This window comes from Chiroxiphia lanceolata, chromosome 5, assembly GCF_009829145.1.
Source record: "Chiroxiphia lanceolata isolate bChiLan1 chromosome 5, bChiLan1.pri, whole genome shotgun sequence".
NCBI classification, from domain to species: domain Eukaryota; kingdom Metazoa; phylum Chordata; class Aves; order Passeriformes; family Pipridae; genus Chiroxiphia; species Chiroxiphia lanceolata.
Window position 1 is genome coordinate 72366127 of NC_045641.1, and position 21678 is coordinate 72387804.

The 21678-nt window shown below is 46.5% G+C and overlaps 1 protein-coding gene across 1 annotated transcript in view; it reads left to right on the forward strand.

The window, feature by feature from the left end:
* ITPR2 (inositol 1,4,5-trisphosphate receptor type 2) overlaps positions 1-13154 on the forward strand; it is a 239252-nt gene extending 226098 nt beyond the window's left edge. The window contains 2 exon segments of the mRNA XM_032688283.1: positions 8391-8552; positions 9792-13154. Coding sequence (XP_032544174.1) covers positions 8391-8552; positions 9792-9878 — 249 coding nt within the window. The 3' untranslated portion in view covers positions 9879-13154.
* The last annotated feature ends 8524 nt before the right edge of the window (positions 13155-21678 follow it).

Here is a 21678-nt window from a genome sequence, read left to right on the forward strand (position 1 = left end):
GGCAGTGGTGGGGCTGTGTGGGCAGCTCGGCACGTCTCTGTGACAGGATTGCCCAGGACACTGTGGCACTGGAAGAGCAGAGCCTGAGGGGTTCAACAGCAGCAGCAGCAGCCATTGAACCAGCTGTGAGGAGAGAGACAGAGACCTGCCAGGTCTGCCAGACTGCCATTGCATTATGCTGTTCTTCCCCCACCGAGGCAGCTGGAACTAAACCAGAGCCTCCCATGCTGCCATTAGAAGGTTCTTTTTTTAAGGACATGTGCACGTAATGTCAGAATATTGAAACCATACCCACGTGAATAAAGTTAGTAAGCCAGTGATTCATTGCTGTTTCAAACCCCTATCTAGCCACAGTAAATTTCTGCTCAGTAGTGACAGTCTGTGTCCACATGCAGGCTATGATTTACAGTTCTGTGTTTTGTATCAACAACATCTGTTTAACAAAAGAGGAAAAAAAAAATCCAAGAACATTTATTTTCTAATCTCCGTACCAGATGTTTCGTTATGCACAAGATCCAGGGATTATATCAGAAATAATTTAATTATTTTAAATGAATAATCTGAAGTGTTTTTCCTAAAGTATGTCTCGTAACCACTAACAACATAAAAACACAGGAATGTGGAAAAATAAACTCATGTTTTGCACAAATCTATAATTATATCTATATCAAGGGCACAAATATTAAGGACCACATCCTAGCTTTAGATGGTGGTGTTGGGATACTTGAAGATTTGCAGAGGAGAATATCAATTCTTCGGGTTATGATAGAGATAAGGTGGCAGAGAGCAACTGAAACAGCAGAAGAAAGTAGCATCTGAGAAATGAACATGTCTTGCCCGCAACAGGGGTGAGAGCACATTCCAACTTATGGCCTTGACTTGGAAAAATTGTTTTCATGATTCCTTCCATCTTTTGGAAATGCCAAGTTCCTTTGGTGTGTTTGCTAAGCAGAAATATTGGGATGCTTGTTCTTTACAGAACTTCAAGCTGAGTGTTGAAACTGCCCTGTAGAGCATCAGTGAAAAATCTTTGCAATTTGGGGTTAATTATGATTCTTCACCATAATTTTTGCAGAGATATCATAAGTGGGAATGCTGATACAGAAACACTGAGACATTTATAACTGACTGGCCTGGATATCAGTCTCACAATTACCCAGAATTACGGTGATAGGTTCTGTTGCAGCCCTCAAAAAGTCAGCTAAATTAAAATGAAAGTAAATGCATCAATGACACTGCTAAAGCAAACAGTTGGTCAGTGTTGTGGTTTCAACCTTTTTTTCAGGGGGAAACAGGTTTCTCTATTTTTCTGTGAGCTCTGGGAGCTGTAACGTATCAATCCAGTACAGACCCAGCCAGACCTATTAGTTTTTTTGTTGCATACAGATTTATCTGTAATTGCCAAGGGCTTATTTTTATTTTCTTTGAATTACTGTCGTGGATGCATATAGATGCATAACAATTCCTAATTTCCCTCCCTATATTCTTGTACAGCACATATTGCTTATCAAATACAGTCTTAACATTAAAGTGTCAAACAGGATTTGCAGAAAGCTATTTGGGTTTGTAGTTTAGGATGAACGTTTATCAAATTGTGGATTAGCTGAATCATGCACTGAACCAAATTATTATTGTCTGTGATTAAATCACAAAGTGGTTATTGCCCTGTGTCATCTAAAGCACACGATAGCTTAAATCTTTTAAATCCCTTTTTTAAGGTGGCTGTAGGAGCCACATAACTCCAGACTTTTAGGACCAGACTCTGTCCCTGGGCAGAAAAATAATAGCTTTTGAAAAGTCGTTTGGACTGATCCCTCTCTGCTTATATGGGCAGCATATCTGGGAAGGGAATGGATGGACTTATTTACATTTCAGACATACAGAATAATTCTCAGTAAATAGATCTCTTTGTACCCAGCACTCAAGTATTTATTCAAGGCGCTGGTTCAGAAAAAGGGAGTGAACAGTCTGTTCATTCCCGTGCCTGAAAGGGCACACGGGCTGCCTGCTTGGAGAGCAGCAATACCAGGGGTCTGTTTTGCCTTCATGCCGAGGACACAGTGGGGTGGCAGAGGGTGAAGCTGTGCCCTACTTCCTGGCAGAGCCACTCCTCAGCCACGGAGGCCATGGGGTGGCCAATGTTGTTTCTCCTCAGTACTGGTGCAGCAGGGTTTTACCACCCCAATGGGCACTTGAGGGGCTATGGTCTCTCTAAAGAGGCTACAGTCTTCCTAAAGCTTGAGGAGGCTTTTTTTTGGCTGCTGTGGTGGTTGCTGTTCGTAGTGTGCCCATGAGTGTGTGTTGCAGGGTGGAACTCCAGGAATAGCCCAGGGCAGCACACCGGGGTGCTGGTAGCAAACCTTAGTGGTGATTGATGTCCATGCCCCCCTTCTGCATCCTTCAGTGACCACAGAATCATACAATATGCTGAGTTGGAAGGCACCCATCAAGATCGAGTTCAACTCCTGGCCCTATGCAGGACACCCCAAGAACCCACCATGTTCCTGAGAGCATTATCCAAATGAAATGTTTCTTGAACTCAGTCTTGGTGCTGTGACTGCTTCCCTGGGGAGTCTGTTCCAGTGCCCAACTACCCTCTGGGTGAAACACCTTTTCCTCATATCCAACCTAAACCTCCCCTGACTCATGGTGATTGATGTCTGTGCTCCTCTTCTGCACACTTCAGTGACCATCCAGCTGAGGAGGAGAGAGGGATTTGAGCAAACCCATTTTCTTAGCCTTGCTCTCAGGTAACAAAACCCTCTGCTGACTGTCTTGCTCACCTCGCTGAGTCACCAAGGAGTGAACAATCCATGTGAGACAAGGAACGGTGGGCTGGAGGACAGGGTGGCCTCTGTCCTGCCCTGATGCGTGCAGCTGGGGAGGTCACAACCCAGGAGGAGTCACGAGCAGTCATCGCTGCTTTTCTTAGTGAATGGATAGGAGGGAAGTCCTGAAACGGCTTGTTTTCATGTTGCAACAAGGGGTCACGGGGTGGAAAGCACTGAGAGTCACTGCAGTGGAGACTGCTGGAGAAGTGAAAGCCTGGCACAGCTGATGGTGCTGTGGCACTCGGAGCCGTGGCCGTGACACCATCTCAAAGTATGCATTAGGCTGCCTTTGCTCCTCGACTTCATCCCCCTTGTCCTACTCTTTGACCTATTTTCTCTTGCTGTTATCTAGTAATCTATTTTTTAAAGGCTCAGCCCAGTTTTTCCTGCTGGTTGCAGCTGATCCATCTCGCTGCTAGCCTGTGAAACCAGCACCTCCTAAAGAAACATCCCTCTGCCAATTACTCCGGAGGCATGGATTCAGCTCAGCGTGGGAGCTCGATTGAAGCCAGTTGGTTGTGCCAACAGGACAGGGATGGCTCAAGAGAGACTCATACAAATTATAGAAACGCTAAATTAATTTCTTCAGTCTTTTCTCCATCCATGCTCACCCAGGGCTAGCAAAGTCGGAAAAAATGGCAATGTTTTCCTGAAGGGAGGAATTAGCCCGCCGCTCTGCCATGCCCCTGGAAAAGCCCACAGAAGGGAAGCAGAGTTGCACAGAAAACTGCAGGAGGCAGATGCAGATTTTTGCTCTGAGCAAAAGGGTTTGAGGTTTCTCGGAAAACACAAGTAGCAAATCCCCTAGGCCCTGTGATTTCTCAGGCATGTGCCCTCGCCGTCGGCACCTCGCGGCTATGTGTACCCAGAGTACCTTGCAGAGAGGTTTCACCCCGGGTGAGCTGAGATTCCCACTGGAGTGCTGCCAGCCGAGGGGGGAGGATGGAGCACGCTGGATCACCACACGAAATGTCTGCTCTGCTCGTGTGCAGTCTCTTTGGCCCGCAGCCTTTTGGCAAGCCCCACCTGCCCTTCTTTCCTTTTTTTTTTTTCCCTTTTTTTTTCCCTTCTCCCAGCTGAACTGGCGGGGAGAGAGGAGGCTGTAGCTCCTTTCTGTCCCTGCAGCCTTCCTGTCTGGCTGGACACAGATGTATATTTAAATATGGATTCTGCAAGGCACAAGTCATGCTTGCAGGAAGAGCGTGGAGCAGGAAGATGCTGCAGTCCATAAGTGGGCTGCTGTGGTTGGGCTGCTGTCCTGTGCAAGGATGAAATAAAAGTAACAACTAACAACATTACTGTGTTCAACCTCGGTTGTTTAGAAAGAAGATTTTGGTACATTTTAACAGTTAATTATTTGTCCAGGAGGCAGCTACTGCCTTTTAAAGTGTCCCATCCACATACCTCGCCCTCTGTGAGCTCATTAATGCTCGAGTTGTGTCACCTCACACTAACCTGGTGGCTGTTGATTGAGTCCCGTGACAGCTGTTTGCAGAGGTTTGCCCTGCTCCCTGCCAGCAGCCTACCTTTCTCCTCCAAATTGCCTCTCGGTTCCAGACGGGCTTCAGAATGTCTGAGTGAATGCTAGCCTGGGCAAAACGGTTGGGTTTCTAGGAGTAATGGGTAAGGCGTGACGGATAACATCCTGCAAAACCCCAGGAGTGCACATGCAGCGTGGAGGAGGCTGGGGTTTTACAGCTTTAAGGTGTTAGTTGGTCAAGGTGAACCCTGGACCAAGCCCATAAACATTTAAGTCCTAGAACAAATGTTTGGGGTTGTACAAACATGTTAATGACCTCCAGTTAATTGGCAAGCAATTACCTTGAGGTAAAAATAGCTTTCCCATTGCTGAGCAGTCACAGAGTGCATGTTCCCCCATGAACATTTGCAGATCACTAAAATTTTCAACTGAGGAGCCTTGTCCAATTTGCCTTCTGGATCCTGGCAGGTTTGCGATCAAAACTTTTTTTGTCCACAGCAGCAATTGCTGTTTGTTTGTCGCACAGACTCAGCAAACAGGGCTGTGTGCCAGAGCTAATTTTCATGCTGCCCTTTAATAAAGTTCTGCAGTTCATAATGCAGTGAAAAAATAAGATAATATTGACTGGCAAAAGCATGTGGTTCAGCAAGGGAATGTACCTGCTGTGTGCACTATAATGGAACTATTGGTGAAGCTAGATAAGTATTTTTAACTTGAAGACAGGTTGGCAGGCTAGAATGTGTCTCCTACTGAATTTTGCATCTTTCTGATATTTTGCATGACAAAGACACACAGCTGGACTGATTTCATTAGATGTGTATTACAGCTGAGAACCAAGAAGCTAAGTCCTGCCTGCTCCCAACACAGCACTTGGGACTACCAAGTGAGACCAGCAGGCAGGTGTTTGACCTGTTGCCTCTCTGCTGTAATGAAAACCTGTAGAAGTCAGTAACATCTTTTCATGAGGTCTCTGGTCCCTGGAAACCCATCAGCTTCTGCCAGAACTTGGATCAAATCCTTGCTTGATCCTCCACGATACTTCGGAAAAAAAAGGCCCAGATCTTCTTGATCTGTAGCTAAACCACGCCTGGGTTTCTTTCCTGGAAGAGATTATCACAGCATTTCTAGGAAGGCAAAGCTGAGCACACGTGAATGAGTGGAGTCTGACATTGAGCTTCTGTGACTCTGGGGCTCATGGTGGCCAAGATGAGCTGGCACATGGTGCAGGGTGGTTCCAGCTGGAGCCACATCTGATCCGTGTGCACCATGGCAACCTGTGGCAGGGGATGAGGTGCTGTGCACTCTCAACCTGCCCCTGGTCATCCCTCTTTCCAGGAAGTGTGATGTTGTGCTGAGGAGGAGGGAAGCAGGTGACACTGGGTGCCTCAAGAGAGGCAAGGCCACTGAGCCAGGATGTCTTGCATCTGCACAGATTTGTGTGATGTTCCTCTGGATGCTGCAGTGTTGCGGAGGGTCAGTCCACAAAAATCTTTCCAAAGCAGCTGTCGGTCCCTGCCTTGTGTCCTGAAGGAGTGGCAGATGGAAAACAAAACCAGCAAAGTGCATTTCACAATCCTGGCAGCAGTTCTCGGCAAACAGAGGAATCGCAATGATGGAGTCTCAGATTGCTCTCCCTGTGCAGCCTGGTTTTGAAACTTTGGTGTTGTTTTGAGTCTTGAAGGGGCTCCTGGTCCCTCAGCTGGCTCCTGTGGCCTTCCATTTGGTATCTTCAGGTGGTTCAAGCAAGAGGAGCTGTAATGGGTGCAGATACCAGAGCTTTCCAGGAAACATTCAGATACAAGTGCAGCTCTGTTCTCTGTAGCTGCCTTGAATTAACGTTCTGTGCCTGTAGTGGCAGACAAATTTGCTGGCAAACATTTTGAAAAAAAAAGAAATAAAAAAAAGGCATTGATCCAGAAAGTCACTGTGCACAAACTAAGCTTAGTATAAATGAGTACACCTGTGCTTGATGCTGGGCACGTGATGAATGCTCTGCTAGATCCCGGCCAAAATAAATTTAAAATAAATATGGGAGCGTACTGGTGGAAAATGAATGCTGGTCTTGTAAGCGGGAACGCATGCAGCAGAAATAGGAGCCTCCCGCTCCACATGTCAGCCGGGGATATCCAGCAGGGAAGGTCACGTGCGCTCCTTTCGAGCTCACCAGCAGAGCTGGTGAAAACAGGTTTTGATTTGAATGAGTTGTGACCCATTGAAAATGGCATCATGCGTAACCACAGTAAATTGTCATAATGAGATCACGAGGCTGGAGAAGTGAGCGGCGAGGAAAGAGGCCTCATTCCACCAGCGCACACAGCTGACAGCCCTGGGCTGCAAACCGCGGCTGGGGGGCACGGTCCTACTCCCTCCTTGGTTTGGTGACAGGACCAGAGGTTGAACAGCCAGGCAAAAACTCATTAGAAGTTTTGAGTTAAAAAGGAGAAAAAAAGCTAAAGTTTGTATGGCTTTGCGTTTGGTCTTGTCCAGGCTGACCTAGGGGACTGGGATAATGCAAATAGTGGAGAAACGTGAATACAATAAGTGCTTCCATGTTTACTGAGGCTTAGCTTGGTTGTTTCTAAATCATGTTGCAGTAGGAGGAGAGGCTTTGGTGATCAGGGCAGAGCACTACAGAGTTGAAAGGAAATTTTTCTGGAAGCACAATAGAGCCGTGTTCACTTGGTATATCCCTGGGCTCACAGCTCTGCTAGGCCAGGCCTGCCTGGACCCTGCTCATGTGCAACTGCTCTGGGCTGCCCAGCTGTGAATGTTGCAGTATCATCGCTGGCTTTTCTATTTTCATAGAAAAAAAATAGAGGCAAAATCTAAGACTACAGCAACTTTGATGCACTTAAAACTTTACCAAATACTTGGACAACATAAGTAGCACAGCTCTTGCCTTCCAGGAGTTTTGTGGGTGGACTTTGGGAAAGAACTCCTTTTCGTTCCTCCCGGTAGAGCGTTGTTTGTGTGGGGCCATTAGCAGCTCAGGGGACTGGAAGAAACACACTTCCAACTCATTCTGTTTCTCATCTCAAGCTATCAAGTGCACGTGTCCGTAGAGGCCCGTTGCAAAACACGGTGCATATGACCTAACCACATCCTCCCACTGCCCCTGAGGTGGAGGGCAGAGGTGCGTTGGTGCAGGACCTGTTTCCCTTGTCTCATGCCTCCAGGCAAAGAGGGTTGCTGGCCACGTGGTTGCCACTCCTCCTAGTCTTGCACCCTTCCGTCTCCTCCGTCTGTCAAGCTTTGCACACAGATATCCATGCCCCTGAGCTATTGAGACAGTTCAGGCTCATGCAGATGCACAGCACCTTCCTGACTCATATCATCTACTCACGGGGTTTTTAGCATGACTGAATTCGTAGCCTGAGTCCATGGACTGAGAAACACCCCAGTTCGGTGCTGTTCCATAGAGTGCTTGGTCCTTAGCAAGTTAACCCTTGGCCGTGGGGTTGTGCTTGCATTTACCTGAGATACACGGTCTGAATAGCGTGTGGAATCCTAAGCCATTCCCAGGACCCCAAATCTTCCATTGTGGGCGGCTGAATCCAGGTTCCTCTGCTCTTGCATCAGGCATAAGCCTCGAGGCCGGTCTGGAGAGGACTCATTTTGTTTTCCTGGTGTTGGCTTGCTGACATTGCTGCAAGGACGGCCGAAACAGATGGGAGACCAGCCAAGCTGAAGAGACAGTGGGGAAATGTGTCCCTGCATACACTTAAGAGCAAAGCACAGGGAGCACTCAGGCTTTCCTGGTGCTGGTGTACCAAAGAAGTCTCCCTAGAGCTGACCCAGCAGGCACTTCTGCATGCCAGAGCCGTGGATGAATGTGCCAACACTGCCCACGCTGCCACACATGTGCAGCTGTGGGCAGCCAAGATTTTCCAGTTGGTACCTGCTTTGTAGCTAAGGAGAACCAAGAATGAAAATGCTTGTGTGAAATACTTTCTGAATTTACTGCTTAAGGTCATTTGTTTTGTGTCATCCACTGAGTAGAAATCCTGAGTTTTCATTCTCTAGTTTCAGCACTGCATAAACCCCTACTAACACGGCCCATTTTTCTAATACCCACGTAGGAGAAGAATTTGGACTGGTTCCCTCGGATGAGAGCCATGTCCCTGGTTAGCAATGAAGGCGACAGTGAGCAGAACGAAATCAGGAACCTGCAAGAGAGGCTGGAGTCAACCATGAGCCTTGTGAAACAGCTTTCCAGTCAGCTCGCTGAGCTCAAGGAACAGGTAAGTACCCTGCCATGGGTAGCAGTGTGGGCATGTGTGGGTGAATGCACTCCCTTTCATCCGGTCACAGTCAGGACACTGTTACAAAAGAGACTTTTGTCTTAGGAAGGTTTTCTTCTGTCCCTCCAGTGAGCTTTCTGAGTAGGTACACTGATACAGGTCTGGAATGAAATTGTACTCTATCAGCAATAACAGAGAACAGGTAAGGAGAAAAGCCAAGGGGGAATTAGTTATGAAATCCTGCTGGTGGGTATGCAAGGACAGAGGGAAAACTGCCAGAGCGATGAAGGGCTGTGCATGTGGAGGTGCTGCACAACCCGGCGCTGAGATCGGCGCAGTGTCAGGAATAGCTGCATACTGATGGGAGCCAGGAGAAAAGCCCTCTGTGTCCCATACTTGGATTTTTTCCCCCACTAAGAGTATCGACAGTGCTGTTCTGAAAACAATTTGCCCAGCCTGTTGCTTTGCTTGTGTCACCCTTGTCTTGGTGCCCCTCCTCAGGCTCCCCATTCTCTCCCGTATGGAGCACAAGCTGCTGGCCCCCCTTAAAGCCCAGTTCCTGCCTAAACCCTCTGCCATGTTTGCTCTCCCTTCAGGATCAAAAGGCCAGCTCCCTTTTTTGCTACAGATGCTGTTCACCTCTTGTTTGCTCATTACAGTTTCAGAAAAGCATCTTGGTGTTTTCTTTATGGGAAGCACTTCAGTGGCATCAACAGAGTTATCTAATTATCCCCCTTCAAATCCCTCCTTAAAACTTTTTCCCTGTGAAAAAGTCAACAAAGGTTTAGGCTGGATGTGCTGAGACCATTGCCTATTGTGCTTACCCACACTATCCTGGTGGGATTTTTTCATCCCCCTCTGGCTGGATCTGTTCTCTCCTGGCTTAAATTTAAACTCTGTGTGGCTGGGACCATCTTTTAATTCCGTGATTGTGCAGCACCAAGTGCAAATGCTGACCCTCTGCAGGGCTACACAGCACAATAGCAGTGCAAATAATACACTGCAAGACCTGCGGGGGGATAAGAATAATGTACAAATGAGAATAAAATGTCCATACTTTGCAGGAAACAGATCTCCCACTTCAAAGACATCTCCTACTTGTAATTTTCAATGCTGAAGAAAAGAATTCCACTCCCTGTTGTTTTGCTTATATGTATCTTAGCTCTGTGACTGCTAAATAATAGTAAAAAGAAAAAAAAAGAAAATCTCAACTCGTCTCTCTCTGCCTTTCCACCTTAGATGACAGAACAAAGGAAGAATAAGCAGAGGCTGGGCTTTCTTGGATCAAACACACCCCATGTGAATCATCACATGCCACCACCCTGATACCACGGGGAGAAGCCGTGACTAGCCTTTCATCAGTATTCCCGCTTTATTATAGAATAAAAAAACTGAGATTGAGAGGAGTGAACAGTGCCTATTGTTGCAAAGTTAAAAACAACCAAGTGCCAAGATGTTAAGTGGTTTAGCTCTGGGAACAATTTGTAGCTGTTTTTCATGGTTGAAAGGGACCACAACCTAGAATGTGAGAGATACAAGGGAGCTCGTTTGTATTCTTCGACTCGACGACTTCGGCTGCAACGGAGGTTGGGCAGCGTTTGGCTGCATCCTGGGAGCTGATTTCTCCCTAAAGCACTGGGATAACGGAGCTGAACAGAAGAAGGAGAGATGTTTATTAACACAAATACGACAGCCTGGATCAGATTCAATAGGTTGTCTCTGGCTTATTTGCCAAATAGCAACATTAGTCATATTTGCTTGGCATTTACTATTTTTTAATTACCATAAATATGTCTGTCGGGTGAGCAGTAATGTTGCTTCAAGTAACTTCTACTTGGAGGGAAAGGGGAGAAGCCTCAAAAGACTGGAGAAAAAAAAAAAGAAAAAATAGAAAAAGAGTTGCAAAGAGAAACATTAACGCTTTTGAATTTTAGCTGTCACCATGCAATTTCTTATTTATAACACGGAGCACAATGGATCTACAGCTGTGAGAATGTGATGCACGTAACACTGACAACATAACTGGAAGTGATTTCTTTCTCCTGGCTTCACATGTTTTCGATTAATGTGGCCATGAGATTTCACATACGGAGGAGTTAAACTGTGTTTTAAATTCAAGTTCCAATGGAGGATTCAGGACAAAAAAAAAAAAATTATACTTGTAGTTTGAAGTGTGTATGGGATTTTATTTTTTTAAAAAAGCTTAGAAATATCTTTCTGTATGGAGCTGTAATAGTGTCATTACCTTCCATAAACTCATCTTCAGTGAGAGTTGACTTGAGTAAATAAGCACTGTATTCTGCCAGCTTTTCTTCTGAGCTAAAGATCATGGACTTATGCTTTTGCTTGCCCTCCTTGCTTTCAAGGGCTGGCAGGCCTGGCCTGGCTGGTGGGGGACAGGGGGGCAATATCAGAGGAGCTCCTTCCAGCTCTGGGCTCTATGAAAGGCAGCAGCCAAGTCACTTGTGCAGGTTTTTACTGTATCTTGTATTTCTTGGGACGGCTTAAAAGAAAAGTTACAGGATTTCCACAGGGCCTGAGAGGGCTCTTGTGTCCTTTAGGAGAAGATTTTTTGTGGCACAAATGGGAATTGTGTTCTCAGTTCACTTTCATTTTCAGTGGGCTTTGGTTACCAGATTGTCTTGGTGCATTTGAAAATGCACCTCTGTTACATGGAGTTGCTATTTAAACCAAAATCTTTTTGCAGTGATTTTTCCCCTATAACCTTTTCATTTTGTAATAAATACCATTTTGATCAAAGGAGAAAATATTGGTTCCAATATTCCCAGTTTCTCCTTGGAGAAATGCTGTTTTCTTATTTAAGGCACAATTCAAACCAGCAGACGTAGAGTAAAGGGAAGGGGCATTTCACTCTATCCCAAATTCAAACCTGTTCTTGAAGCTTTTTTTCTTTTTTTTTTTTTGTGTCAATGATATGGCTGAGATAAAAATAATATACTTTAGGGTCCGATTCTTCTACCGTTGAAATATTTCCCATTGGTTTCAATTGTGTCCTTCAAAAATACCAGAAATGGCACAAGGCCAGTGAAAGTGAGTGGTGGTAGACTGAATTTTCTTCCACTCTGCTGGTGGGCTCACAGCCTGGCTGCTGCCAGACATCAGCTGCTCCCCAGGCCAGAGGGAGTGTGTGGAGACAGCAGGGGCTGGGTGACGCTGGTTGGTGCCATGTCTTTGCCTCTGAGGCTGGAGTAGATGCGGCTGTGGCTTGGTGAGCTGGTGGTAGGGAAGCTGCTAGGTCAAAGCAGAGAACAGAAAAGCAGCTGTCTTCAATATTTTAGGGATAAATCTTGGAGTGTGCCTTTCCTTCACGCTTGCTGTGTATGAGGTCTTGATGCTACTGCTCCGGCATCGCTTTGGTGGGAAAACCTCCTTCCATGAGCCTCGCTGGCCAGTGAGGATGGGGCTTCATGTAGTGTTTAGCGCCCAGGGGCTTGCAGTGAATTAATTTTGGGAGTTTGCATCAACCACAACTGTAACCAGCCACTGGTGTAGGATACAACCCTACTTGCCTCTGACTAGACCTTCTGTACGTCACAAAGCCAAAGGAGTTGCCCACAAACGTAAAGTCAGCACTAAGTTGCTGAAGACTCAGACCCTGCAGCTGTATTAGTTCAAATTAATTTATGCAGTTCACCAGATCTAGTCACAGCTTCTGTTGCAACAGCAATTTCCTCTTCCTCACACGTGTGATTATTAGAGGCATATAAAGCACAGTTCAATTATAAGATAAATTAAGCTATCATTATTTATTGAAGGGGGTGGGTGGTTGGCTAATACTGGAATTGGTTGGCACTTTTCTTGTTTACACTCAGAAAAAGCAGCTGTGCCACTGCACACCAAGGGAGGTTTCTGCTGCTGGAGCTGGGAAAACTTGAGGCTCGATGGATTTGTGCCCTGAGCTCAGGCCTGCAGTTGGGTGCTGCTGGTGCTCTCTCTGTCCTGCACCCCAAAGGACGTCTCCTAAGGCTCCAGAGCCCAAGTACTGCTCCTCAGAAGGGAGAGCTGCAGCATCAAAAAGAAAGAGCTGACAGATGTTGGCTTGTCTTTGCCACGGTGCCTTCCCGGTGTCGATAGCTTTCCAAGAGAGACCTCTGTAATCAGTGACAGTAGGTGATGCTACTTGCACAGATTGTATATATATTTCAATGAGAGTTTTGGCATTTTTGCTGTTTCTGTCAAAACTTAGGCCCTGCCCTGCTCTCATCCATGTGAGCAATCTGTACACTCACATGGGATAACTTAAACAGGAGGCTGCTTGTGCGGGTAGTAGTTGCAGGGCCAGATCCAAGATTTAAAGGTTGTGAAATATCCCATCAATGAGTTTATAACAAAAACCCATTGTTTTATACATATATTTATATGTATATCTTTGTTTAATGCAGCTGGGGTATCCTCTTCTTAGGCAGGCATCATTTACCTTACCTATTTATATGAAATGATTGCAAAAGTTAAAACATCTAAGAGCTTTTAATGCCTTAGAGGGATTTATAATTATAAGCTCCTTGGCAATTAAAATCTACTTAAGTAAATATGTCCATGGCTGCTGAATGTAACTTTTAATAAAGTGTGTCATTTTATATATGTCTGTCTCACTTATTTTTGGTGCTGAAGTGGGGGAAATGTGTGTTCTGAATTGAAGACTGCTGGGAAACCCAGGCTGGTGGTCTTGGATGGGGCACCAGGCATGCATCCGTTTCTTGAGATGGCATCAATGCAGTCCTGAGTGGATGGAGGCTGAACCCAGCAGTGAAAGCAAGGATTTATTTTATTTCAGGCATAAGTTGTTCTGTTCAGCATGATGGGTCAGATTGCCATTTTTTGCCCTTTCTTTTTCTTTTTTTTTTCATGTTTTCAGTGTAACTCTGTCAAGTAGCACGTTTAGAGAGAGACCCCGAGGGCTTTCCCCTCTCTTCTGGGTGAAAGGATTGAGGAAGGAAGACAAACAGCCTAAAATCAGTGTCTCGCTCAACTCAGGTTGGGGAAATCTGTGGTCTTGTGAAAAAAAAGAAGCGCCCTACAAACCTGTGACAGGTAAACTACAACATACAAGTCCTTTTTTGCTTTTTTTTCCCAACTATGTTTATCACAAAAAGTCAGTATTTATGAGGATGAGAATGAAGACTCTTCTTAGGGAGAAAAAGCCTGCTAATTAATTAATAAGAAAAATCCTATTAAATAGAGCATGCTGTTTCTCCTGTGCACTTGTTATACCAACTTGCTGTAGCCTTGAGTAGAATTGGCTTTCTTTTCTATTCTCTGGTATGAGTTTAAGGTTAAATGGAAAGGAGCTGCTTGCTACTAGGTTTATTAGATGGTCCTGCAAAAAGGATATCCTGAGAGAATCTTGGGTTTCATGCAGCTTTCAACCCAAGATCATAGTCGTATTTAAAAACAAAAAGCCCCCAAACCAGCATTAAGCTCCTAAGCCCAAATGGGAGCAGTTTTGCATGCAGGCCCGAGAACCTAATGCCAGGGCTCCTCTTTTTTTTTTAAAAAAAATTGTTTTCCCCAAAGGTACATTTTAATTCAAGAGGCATTTCAGGGAGGAAACATCTCCCTCGGCACTGTCTGCGCAGACATCAGCAGGCTCATAGTGTGGCCTGCAAGTGAATTCAGCTCCTCCATTTCCACTGCTATGACAAAAGCATCTGTAGACAAGGATGTTTCCTTTGGAAAGGGCGTGCTTGTTTTTTGGGGAGGGCTGCCAGGTTTATTTTTAAGGGGAGAAAACTGAGATTTAAGGCTGCTAACCTTGCTGCTGTCCTGTGATGCCTGCAGAAGCGACTGGCAGTGTGACTCCTGTTTGCAGGTGCCCATTCTGAATGTCCCATATTTGCACAAAATCACTCAAAAAATGACTCAAAAGAAACTTTGAGCTGCAGGGATTTTAAATTTGCAGTAGTGTATTGCTATCATCAGCTCACACTTGCCCGCTCTATTTATGTGATGCACTTTTTTAGTTCAAAAAGCAGAAAGCTGCAAGGCACAAGACAAGTAGCCTTTATAACTTCACTATTTCAACATGTTTCTCTTGCTGCAAACAGCCAACAGTTACCCTTTTTTTTTCTACAGTAGGTTTCTTACTCCTTGACACCCATCTCCATGTCTCCACCTTTGTCTGCTGCCACTCAGGCAAGGTGAGACCTGGGCATGTCCAGAACCACCTGAGAAGCCAAATCAATAAGCTAATTGTGTAGGAGCATGGTCAAACTAGCGTTTTCTCATCCCTATGACTTAATAACTCTGTTTAAATGTTGTAGATCATTGACATGTGATATCTGACTTGCTTACAAGCAGTAGGTTTTTCTAACAGCCCTTATTGTGGTAAATTACTGTGCGATCTTCACCCCCTTGGCTGGAGTTTGAAGCCATCTATAGCCTGTTAAACTAACTGCGAGGATGGCAAGGCTGATAGGAAGTGATGAATGTCTTCTCTTCCAAATTTTAACTGAATCTGCTGGAATAGAACTGTGCCCTGGTGGTGGGAGCCAGCTGACATCCTTTGGCTGAGCCCCAGTCCTGCAGTGTCTTGTGGTGGACAAGGGCACTGTTGCAGCTATCCTGTTGCCTTGAGAAGCAGGGAGCAGGCCTGCTGCCATGGCCAACAGCAGGGAGCAGCCATGTGGCCTTTGCCAAGGCAATACATGCCCCTATGCAAGGCTGTGGGGTCAACAGAGCCATTGCTTTGCATGGGACCTGTCCCTGCAATTCCCTCTGGATGGCAAGAGCAGTGTGGGGATCCAGTTACAGCCCAAAGGCTCCAATTCCCTTTATAAAATACTCCCTTCTGGTCCCCAAAGTCTGCAATGTGCTCTAAAGGCTTTGTTCCCAGTAAAGCTGCCACAAAAACCAAGGACTCTGGTACATCATCATCATTTCTTGTAGTGGCCTTCAGCTGGGTTATGTTGACCTGAATTTCACAATCTTCTCCTAGGAGCACTTGCTCCCTTACCAAAGGTATAAGGGTATATTCCCTTGCTCTTTCTTTGCCAACATTATGGCATGAAACACCTGGGAACTGGTGTTCTGAACCTGGACACTGTTTGTAGAGTTGTGTTTAGCAGAGCACAGGGCAACTCTGAAATGGGGGTTAAAAAAAATCATTTTCAGTCTTGAGTTAGTGTTGGATGACAGAAGTTGGCTCAGAGTTTGTATTATTTTTTTTTTCAAGTCAGCTTTTGCTGGCCCTGGGGTTGGTTCCGGCCCATTTGTGGCCCAGCAGGGAGCTGTAGCAGCGGCTTTAACTGGCACGAGAGTTTCCACCCTGATTTGATAAAGCCAGCAGAATTCTCTGTACCTCCAAAAAACCCTCCCAAACCCTTCATATTTCTGCTTTAGGAGCTGAGGGTGTTTTTGTCTTATGTGTGACCGTGTGTGGTTCGCACACACGCAACTCAATCCGAGGGTATTTGGGAACACTGGCTCGCAGGAATATGGGCGGGTTGGCTGCAGCCCTAAACAAGCAAAGCTGGTGTGAGTGCTGCCGTCCCATGTGAAATGCAGATTTTTTTCTGCCTGTGGCAGGACTTTGCTGCTGAAAAAGAGGAGTCAAGAGGGGAGAGTGTGGTCCCTGGAGTTGTCACGCTCTCCCCATGCAAGTGTAAATGTCTGTCCAGGTCCCTGGTTGCTCAGCTGGGATGTGGGAAGATGCTGGCGGGTTATCATGCACCTAGACACAGATTGTGTTACAGACAGAAGTTACTGTGCACAGAAAGAAAGGGAAGGAAGGAGATTTCAAGGGAAAGTCACAAGCGTACAGGAAAATGTTGTCAGTGATGGTGATTTTACTGGTCAGATTTATTAAAAGTTTTAATTTTGAGTTATTGTGGAGAGTTAGTGTTACCAGAAGTTGCCTGTCTGCATCTTTGTCCATCTTGGGTGTCTTTTCAGAAGAAAGGATTTAGCCAGAAGCTCCTGGTTCAATGAAAAGTCTGTTGCTCAGGGTCCTTGGTCTGTGAAATCTGGGGGTTTTTTGCAAGTTTGTCCACAGCACCTCGCTTGGGATGAGTGCTCTTTTACATGGTTAGCACAGATCTAAATAAATACAGAAATATAAACCGAGCTGGAAATTTACTGAGTACAAGCTGTCTTGCAAAATTGCCTGTATTTCCTGGCCCTGGATGGGATGGAAATACCACAAAACTAGCTTCTCTCACAGTAATGTGATACTTCTGCTTCCGGGCTCAGCTGAAAGTGGGAGGTGGAAGAGCATTCAAGAAAGGAAAAAGAAGAGTGAAAGCAAATCGTAGTCAAGCTCATTTTTAACATGGCAAAATCAAACTATTAATGAGAAAGATCAAAAAGGAGTGATGGAAAAGGTATCTAACCTGGCTTGGAAGTCTTCATGTGTGGCAGATATCCACAGCATCAATGCCTGTGGTGTGAGCAGCCACATCTTTAGGAGAAGGTGGCTGGGAATTTAGGACATCACACACCTCCTCTCCCCTGATTCAGCCTTCAGCACAGCACTTCACCTTCCTCAGGGTGAAACAGGGACATCCATCCAACCTGCCTTTGTCACTGCTCACCCAACAGCCTTCAGCAACCCCTCAAAAGAGAGGAGGGAAGGTCTGTGTCCCCAACACTACCCATATCCTGGCTGTCCCCTCCTGCCTCTGCCAGCAAACGTCCTATTAACAGCATCTTCTCAGAACTGATAGAGACCACAAATGTGCTTTCAGTCAGGCCAGCAAATAACCTTCAGCTAAGTCTGCCCACGGCTCTTTTGGATCTGATGATCTGCATTTAGAAATAGTCTTGGTATTTTTAAATGTTGCCTGAAGCCATTTGGTCCCCTCTTCATTTTATGTTGCAGTTGTCATTTATAACTTATTATACAAGCCATTCAAAAGCCAGACAGACACTGGAGGGAAAGTGAGTGAGTCCTAAGCTGCAACACGCTGAAACCTCTGAAAGTCTTGCCCTGGCTTTCAAGGGACTTGGGGCTGGCACCTCCACCAAGGGAGCTCTGCTGGATCCTGGCTCTGGGACACACCCCGAGCATTCCACGTTTCCCCTGGAGCCGGGGAGTTGCTTTTGACCAGAGCCAGGCCAGCCCCTGACACAAGGAGCAGCAGGCCAGCCCGGGCACAAGGAGGTCAACTGATTTGCTCAGGTCACCAGTGCGTGAGCAAATGACTCATCCCAGATTTTCCTGGCTCCTAAACCTTTGCTCAGACCACAAGGCTGCTTAGTGACTTAGCAGGGCTCTGAGGAAGAAAGCTATAAATTGCAAACACGCTATGGCTAAATGGCTGGTGAGGGTGTTTTCCACGTGCCACTTATGAATCTAGAAGAGCTAACTAGTGCCTGGGAGTTACTGACAGCGTGGGGAAAGCTAGTTGTTTGATGAAGCAATGGCTTCATTAAAAAACAATAAAAACTCCCCATTTGCTTTGCCCCCTGCTCTGTGATAAAATCTTTCCACCTCCAGCCTTTGTGCCTGACCCTGTGCAGGGCCCTGTGCTATGTGACCCTGAAGGTAAGTCGCCTCTTGTTAGAGCTAGGACTAGTTTGTACTGCCTCAGCTTAAACTACCCCAGGTCACAAAGCCATTGAAAAGCCTCAGCTGGGCAGGATGCCCTAAGGGGGGGGATGTGCCATGGTGCCAAAGGGCACCCTGATGCACCTTGAGGCTGAGAGTGACATCTTACAGGAGGGCAGATGTCCCAAATCAGCCTCAAACACAACTGCACACCCTCACCAGCATGCCAGTGGTGAGAGAATGGGCATATATTAACCAGCTCAGTCCTACGGGATGGCTTAAACCCCAGCAAAAGTTCCTCATCATTTGGGAATGATGGCTGAACAGGCTAACCTGTGCTGGGAAATGTGCTGCTGCTCTTTGGTGACATCTCATCTCACTCTGGTGGCACCCTGATGCTGGCAACCATCTGAAACCCAGAAGTACTTCCTTGAGGGAAATGCCTCATGATTTCCTGTTGCTGATTGTGCCGGACTCAGAAAGCAGCCGTGGAACCAGTAAGTGCAGACGGGCGAGAGGGCTGCAAATCCCCCAGGCCAGGCTGCTCTGGCCTCTGAGCATCCTCACAGTATGGGGAGTTATTACCACATTACTCTATTTTAGTAACAATCTATTATTTTTCAAACATATGAAACAAAACAGGGCACTGAACATCAAGCTGTCTGAATAAGGATATTTTTTTTTTAGGAAATCCCTGGACATCAGTGGGCAGACTGAGGGAGTCAGATGCCACACAGAGAAAACAAGAGAGGGGGGCCAGACCCAGGCCCCCTCTCAGCCCTGCAACAAGCAGCCCAGGACAGCTGGCACTAATTGGCACTTTCCTTGGCGGCAGATGAAGTGAGGAGGAGACAATGGGGCCTGGGCTGGTCTCTTGCACCTGGAGGTGATCCCCAGCACTGAGACCAAAGCTAAGTGAGAGCACAGCAAGGAGAAGCTGCAGTCACTGCTCTGCTCAGAGAAGAAAAGACTTTTGGAGTGTAAGTCCACATCCATAGGATGTGTGCCCAGCAGCAGGAGACATCATGGCACAGCCATGTGGGAGAGGAAGCAGGGCACGGAGCACGTGGTGCTGCTGACCACTGAGCAGCAGGGGTGGTGTGGCAGTGGCCTGGTAAAGCTTGTGGCCACGTTGACTGCTCATGGACAGCTGGTCAAACCCATGACTCCCACTGAAACCTTCAGCACAGTGTCCCATGTTGGAAACTCACAGCAGGAGGGTAAAGGGCTTATGAAAAGCTCTTGCTTTCTGCAGTCATGCAGAGCTGGAAAGAAATTCAAGTGTGAAGCTGGGACACCTGGAACACAAACAGGCTGCTAGAAAGAGCAAGAAACATCTTCATAACAGAGCATAACTTGGCAAGGAGAGAAAGAAAGAAAAAATAACTTTTTTTAAGAAATAAAATTATCATGTAAGTTTTGGATTACATTACAACAGGGGAATCGTGTGAGCAGTAATTCCATCAGTACCATTTTTTTTGGTGAAAAGTTGTATTCTTCATCTTAGACTTATCTCTTGACAGCTCAGGGGCACCGTTTCCTTTTGAACTTTGTGAACAAATTCAAATGGGGGGAAAAGACCCCGTCCCCACTTTCCAATAAGAAGTTCACCATGGTCAAAAGTGCCCTGAGCTTAATCTGCACTGAGTCCAAGCCACTTGCAGTCCCAGCAGCGTGACGTCTGAACCCCTGTGTTTAGGATTTCCACCCAGGTTCTCCAAAACTAAGGATACTTTTTTAATTATATCACGAAATACAAGCCAAGTAAATGTGATGATATTCTTCTTGTTTGTCCCCTGGATTTGGAACACACAGTTTAGGCTTTGGTCCCTTTCCTCTTCCTTCAGTACAAACAGGAGAAGCAGCTGAAGGACTTGGAAGCTGCAGGGATGAAGTGGAGCTCTTGGGCAGTAACTAGAGCTGAGCCAAGGGAAAACAGCTGCAGGCTGGACACCAGCAGACGTGTCCAGTGCTGTCCCCTGGGAGCAGTGGGGAGGGGTGGTCCTTCACCTCAAGAGGTCCTCAGCCCTGCTGGTGCCAGGGATTTGTGTCCCTCCAGCACAGCCCAGAGTGGTTGTGCTCTTCTGCCACAGCTGGAGAAAGTGTCCTCCCTGGGGAAGAGGAGTTAGGGAGGGAAAAAAGGTGGCTAATGAGCTCATAGCATGCAAATGCATGTTTGGCTGGAGTTTCCGCACAAAGCTACAGCTGCCTGGCAGTGCCCAGAAAGGTAGAATCATAGAATAATCTGGGTTGAAAGGGGCCTTTAAAGGTCATCCAGCTCAAACCCCCTGCCATGGGCAGGGACGTCTTCAACCAGACCAGGTTGCTCAGAGCCCCATCCAACCTGATCTTGCATGTTTCCAGGGATAGTGCATCCACCACCTCTCTGGGGAGCCTCTCCCAGTGTTTTACCGCCCTCATTGTGAAATACTTCCTCCTTATACCTAATCTAAATTGATCCTCTTTTAGTTTAAAGCCATTACCCCGTGTCCTATCACAACAGGCCCTGCTAAAAAGTTTGTCCCCATCTTTTTTATAAGCCCTCTTTAAGTACTGAAAAGCAGCAGTGAGGTTTCCTCGGATCCTTCTCTTCTCCAGGATGAACAATCACAGCTCTTTCAGCCTTTCCTCTCAGCAGAGCTGCTCCATCCCTCTTCGTGGCCATCCTCTGGACCCAATCCAGCAGCTCCATGTCCTTGCTGTGCTGGGCCCTCAGAGCTGGAGGCAGCTCTGCAGGGGGGGTCTCCCCAGAGCAGAGGGGCTGAATCCCCCTGCCCTGCTGCCCATGCTGCTTCGGGTGGAGCCCAGCACACATTGCTGGCTCATTCAGCCCCACAAGCTGATGTCCAGCCTGCACTGATTTTCTCAGGGCTAACACCCCCTTGCCTGCATCTTTGCAGGGAGGAGACAGGATTTTTTGGCAATTGCATGACTGGTGCTTGATGTGTGCCTCCAGGGGTGCAGCCCAGGCCCAGCCCGGCCCAGCAGCAGGATCTGCACTCAGCTTTATAGCACAGCTGCAAAAAGCCCATGCTGAACTCTCCCTTCCACCTCTCTGTACCAGTCTTGGCATCCCTGGGGATTTTCCTATAATAATCCTGTCTATGCCATTGACTTACACAATAGTAATTGAGCTTCAAATTTAATTACAGTATAGGAACGAGCTGTCACTTGATTGAAGACATTTCCTTGACTATTTATTGAAATAAATAGTCTTACCTGACTTTGCAATTTGAAATGAAAAGACTAGACACTGGGAACTCTTTTATGCCTGTGTTTATATCCTTCCTGTCAGGTGCAGCTCTTCAATAAAAGACCAAGCCTTGGTTTCCAAAATGCTCCCAGAGATTATTCTTTCCCTAAACCTCCACTGGTGGTAGCTCATGGAGCGTTTCCCATCCATTGTTTCATCCCCAAAGCCAAGAAAAATAGCAATGCTTCAGCACCTGTAAAGACTCAAGTTCTTTAGGCAGGTTTGTATCATATGGGAATGCCAAGACGAGGGATACAGGTTAGAAAAACACTCATAATTGTTTTATCCCATGATTAAATGAAGCCAAGAGAAGTAGAACAGTGTGTGCTCTTGGACATCACTTTTCCCAGGTATGGTGACCCCTGTGG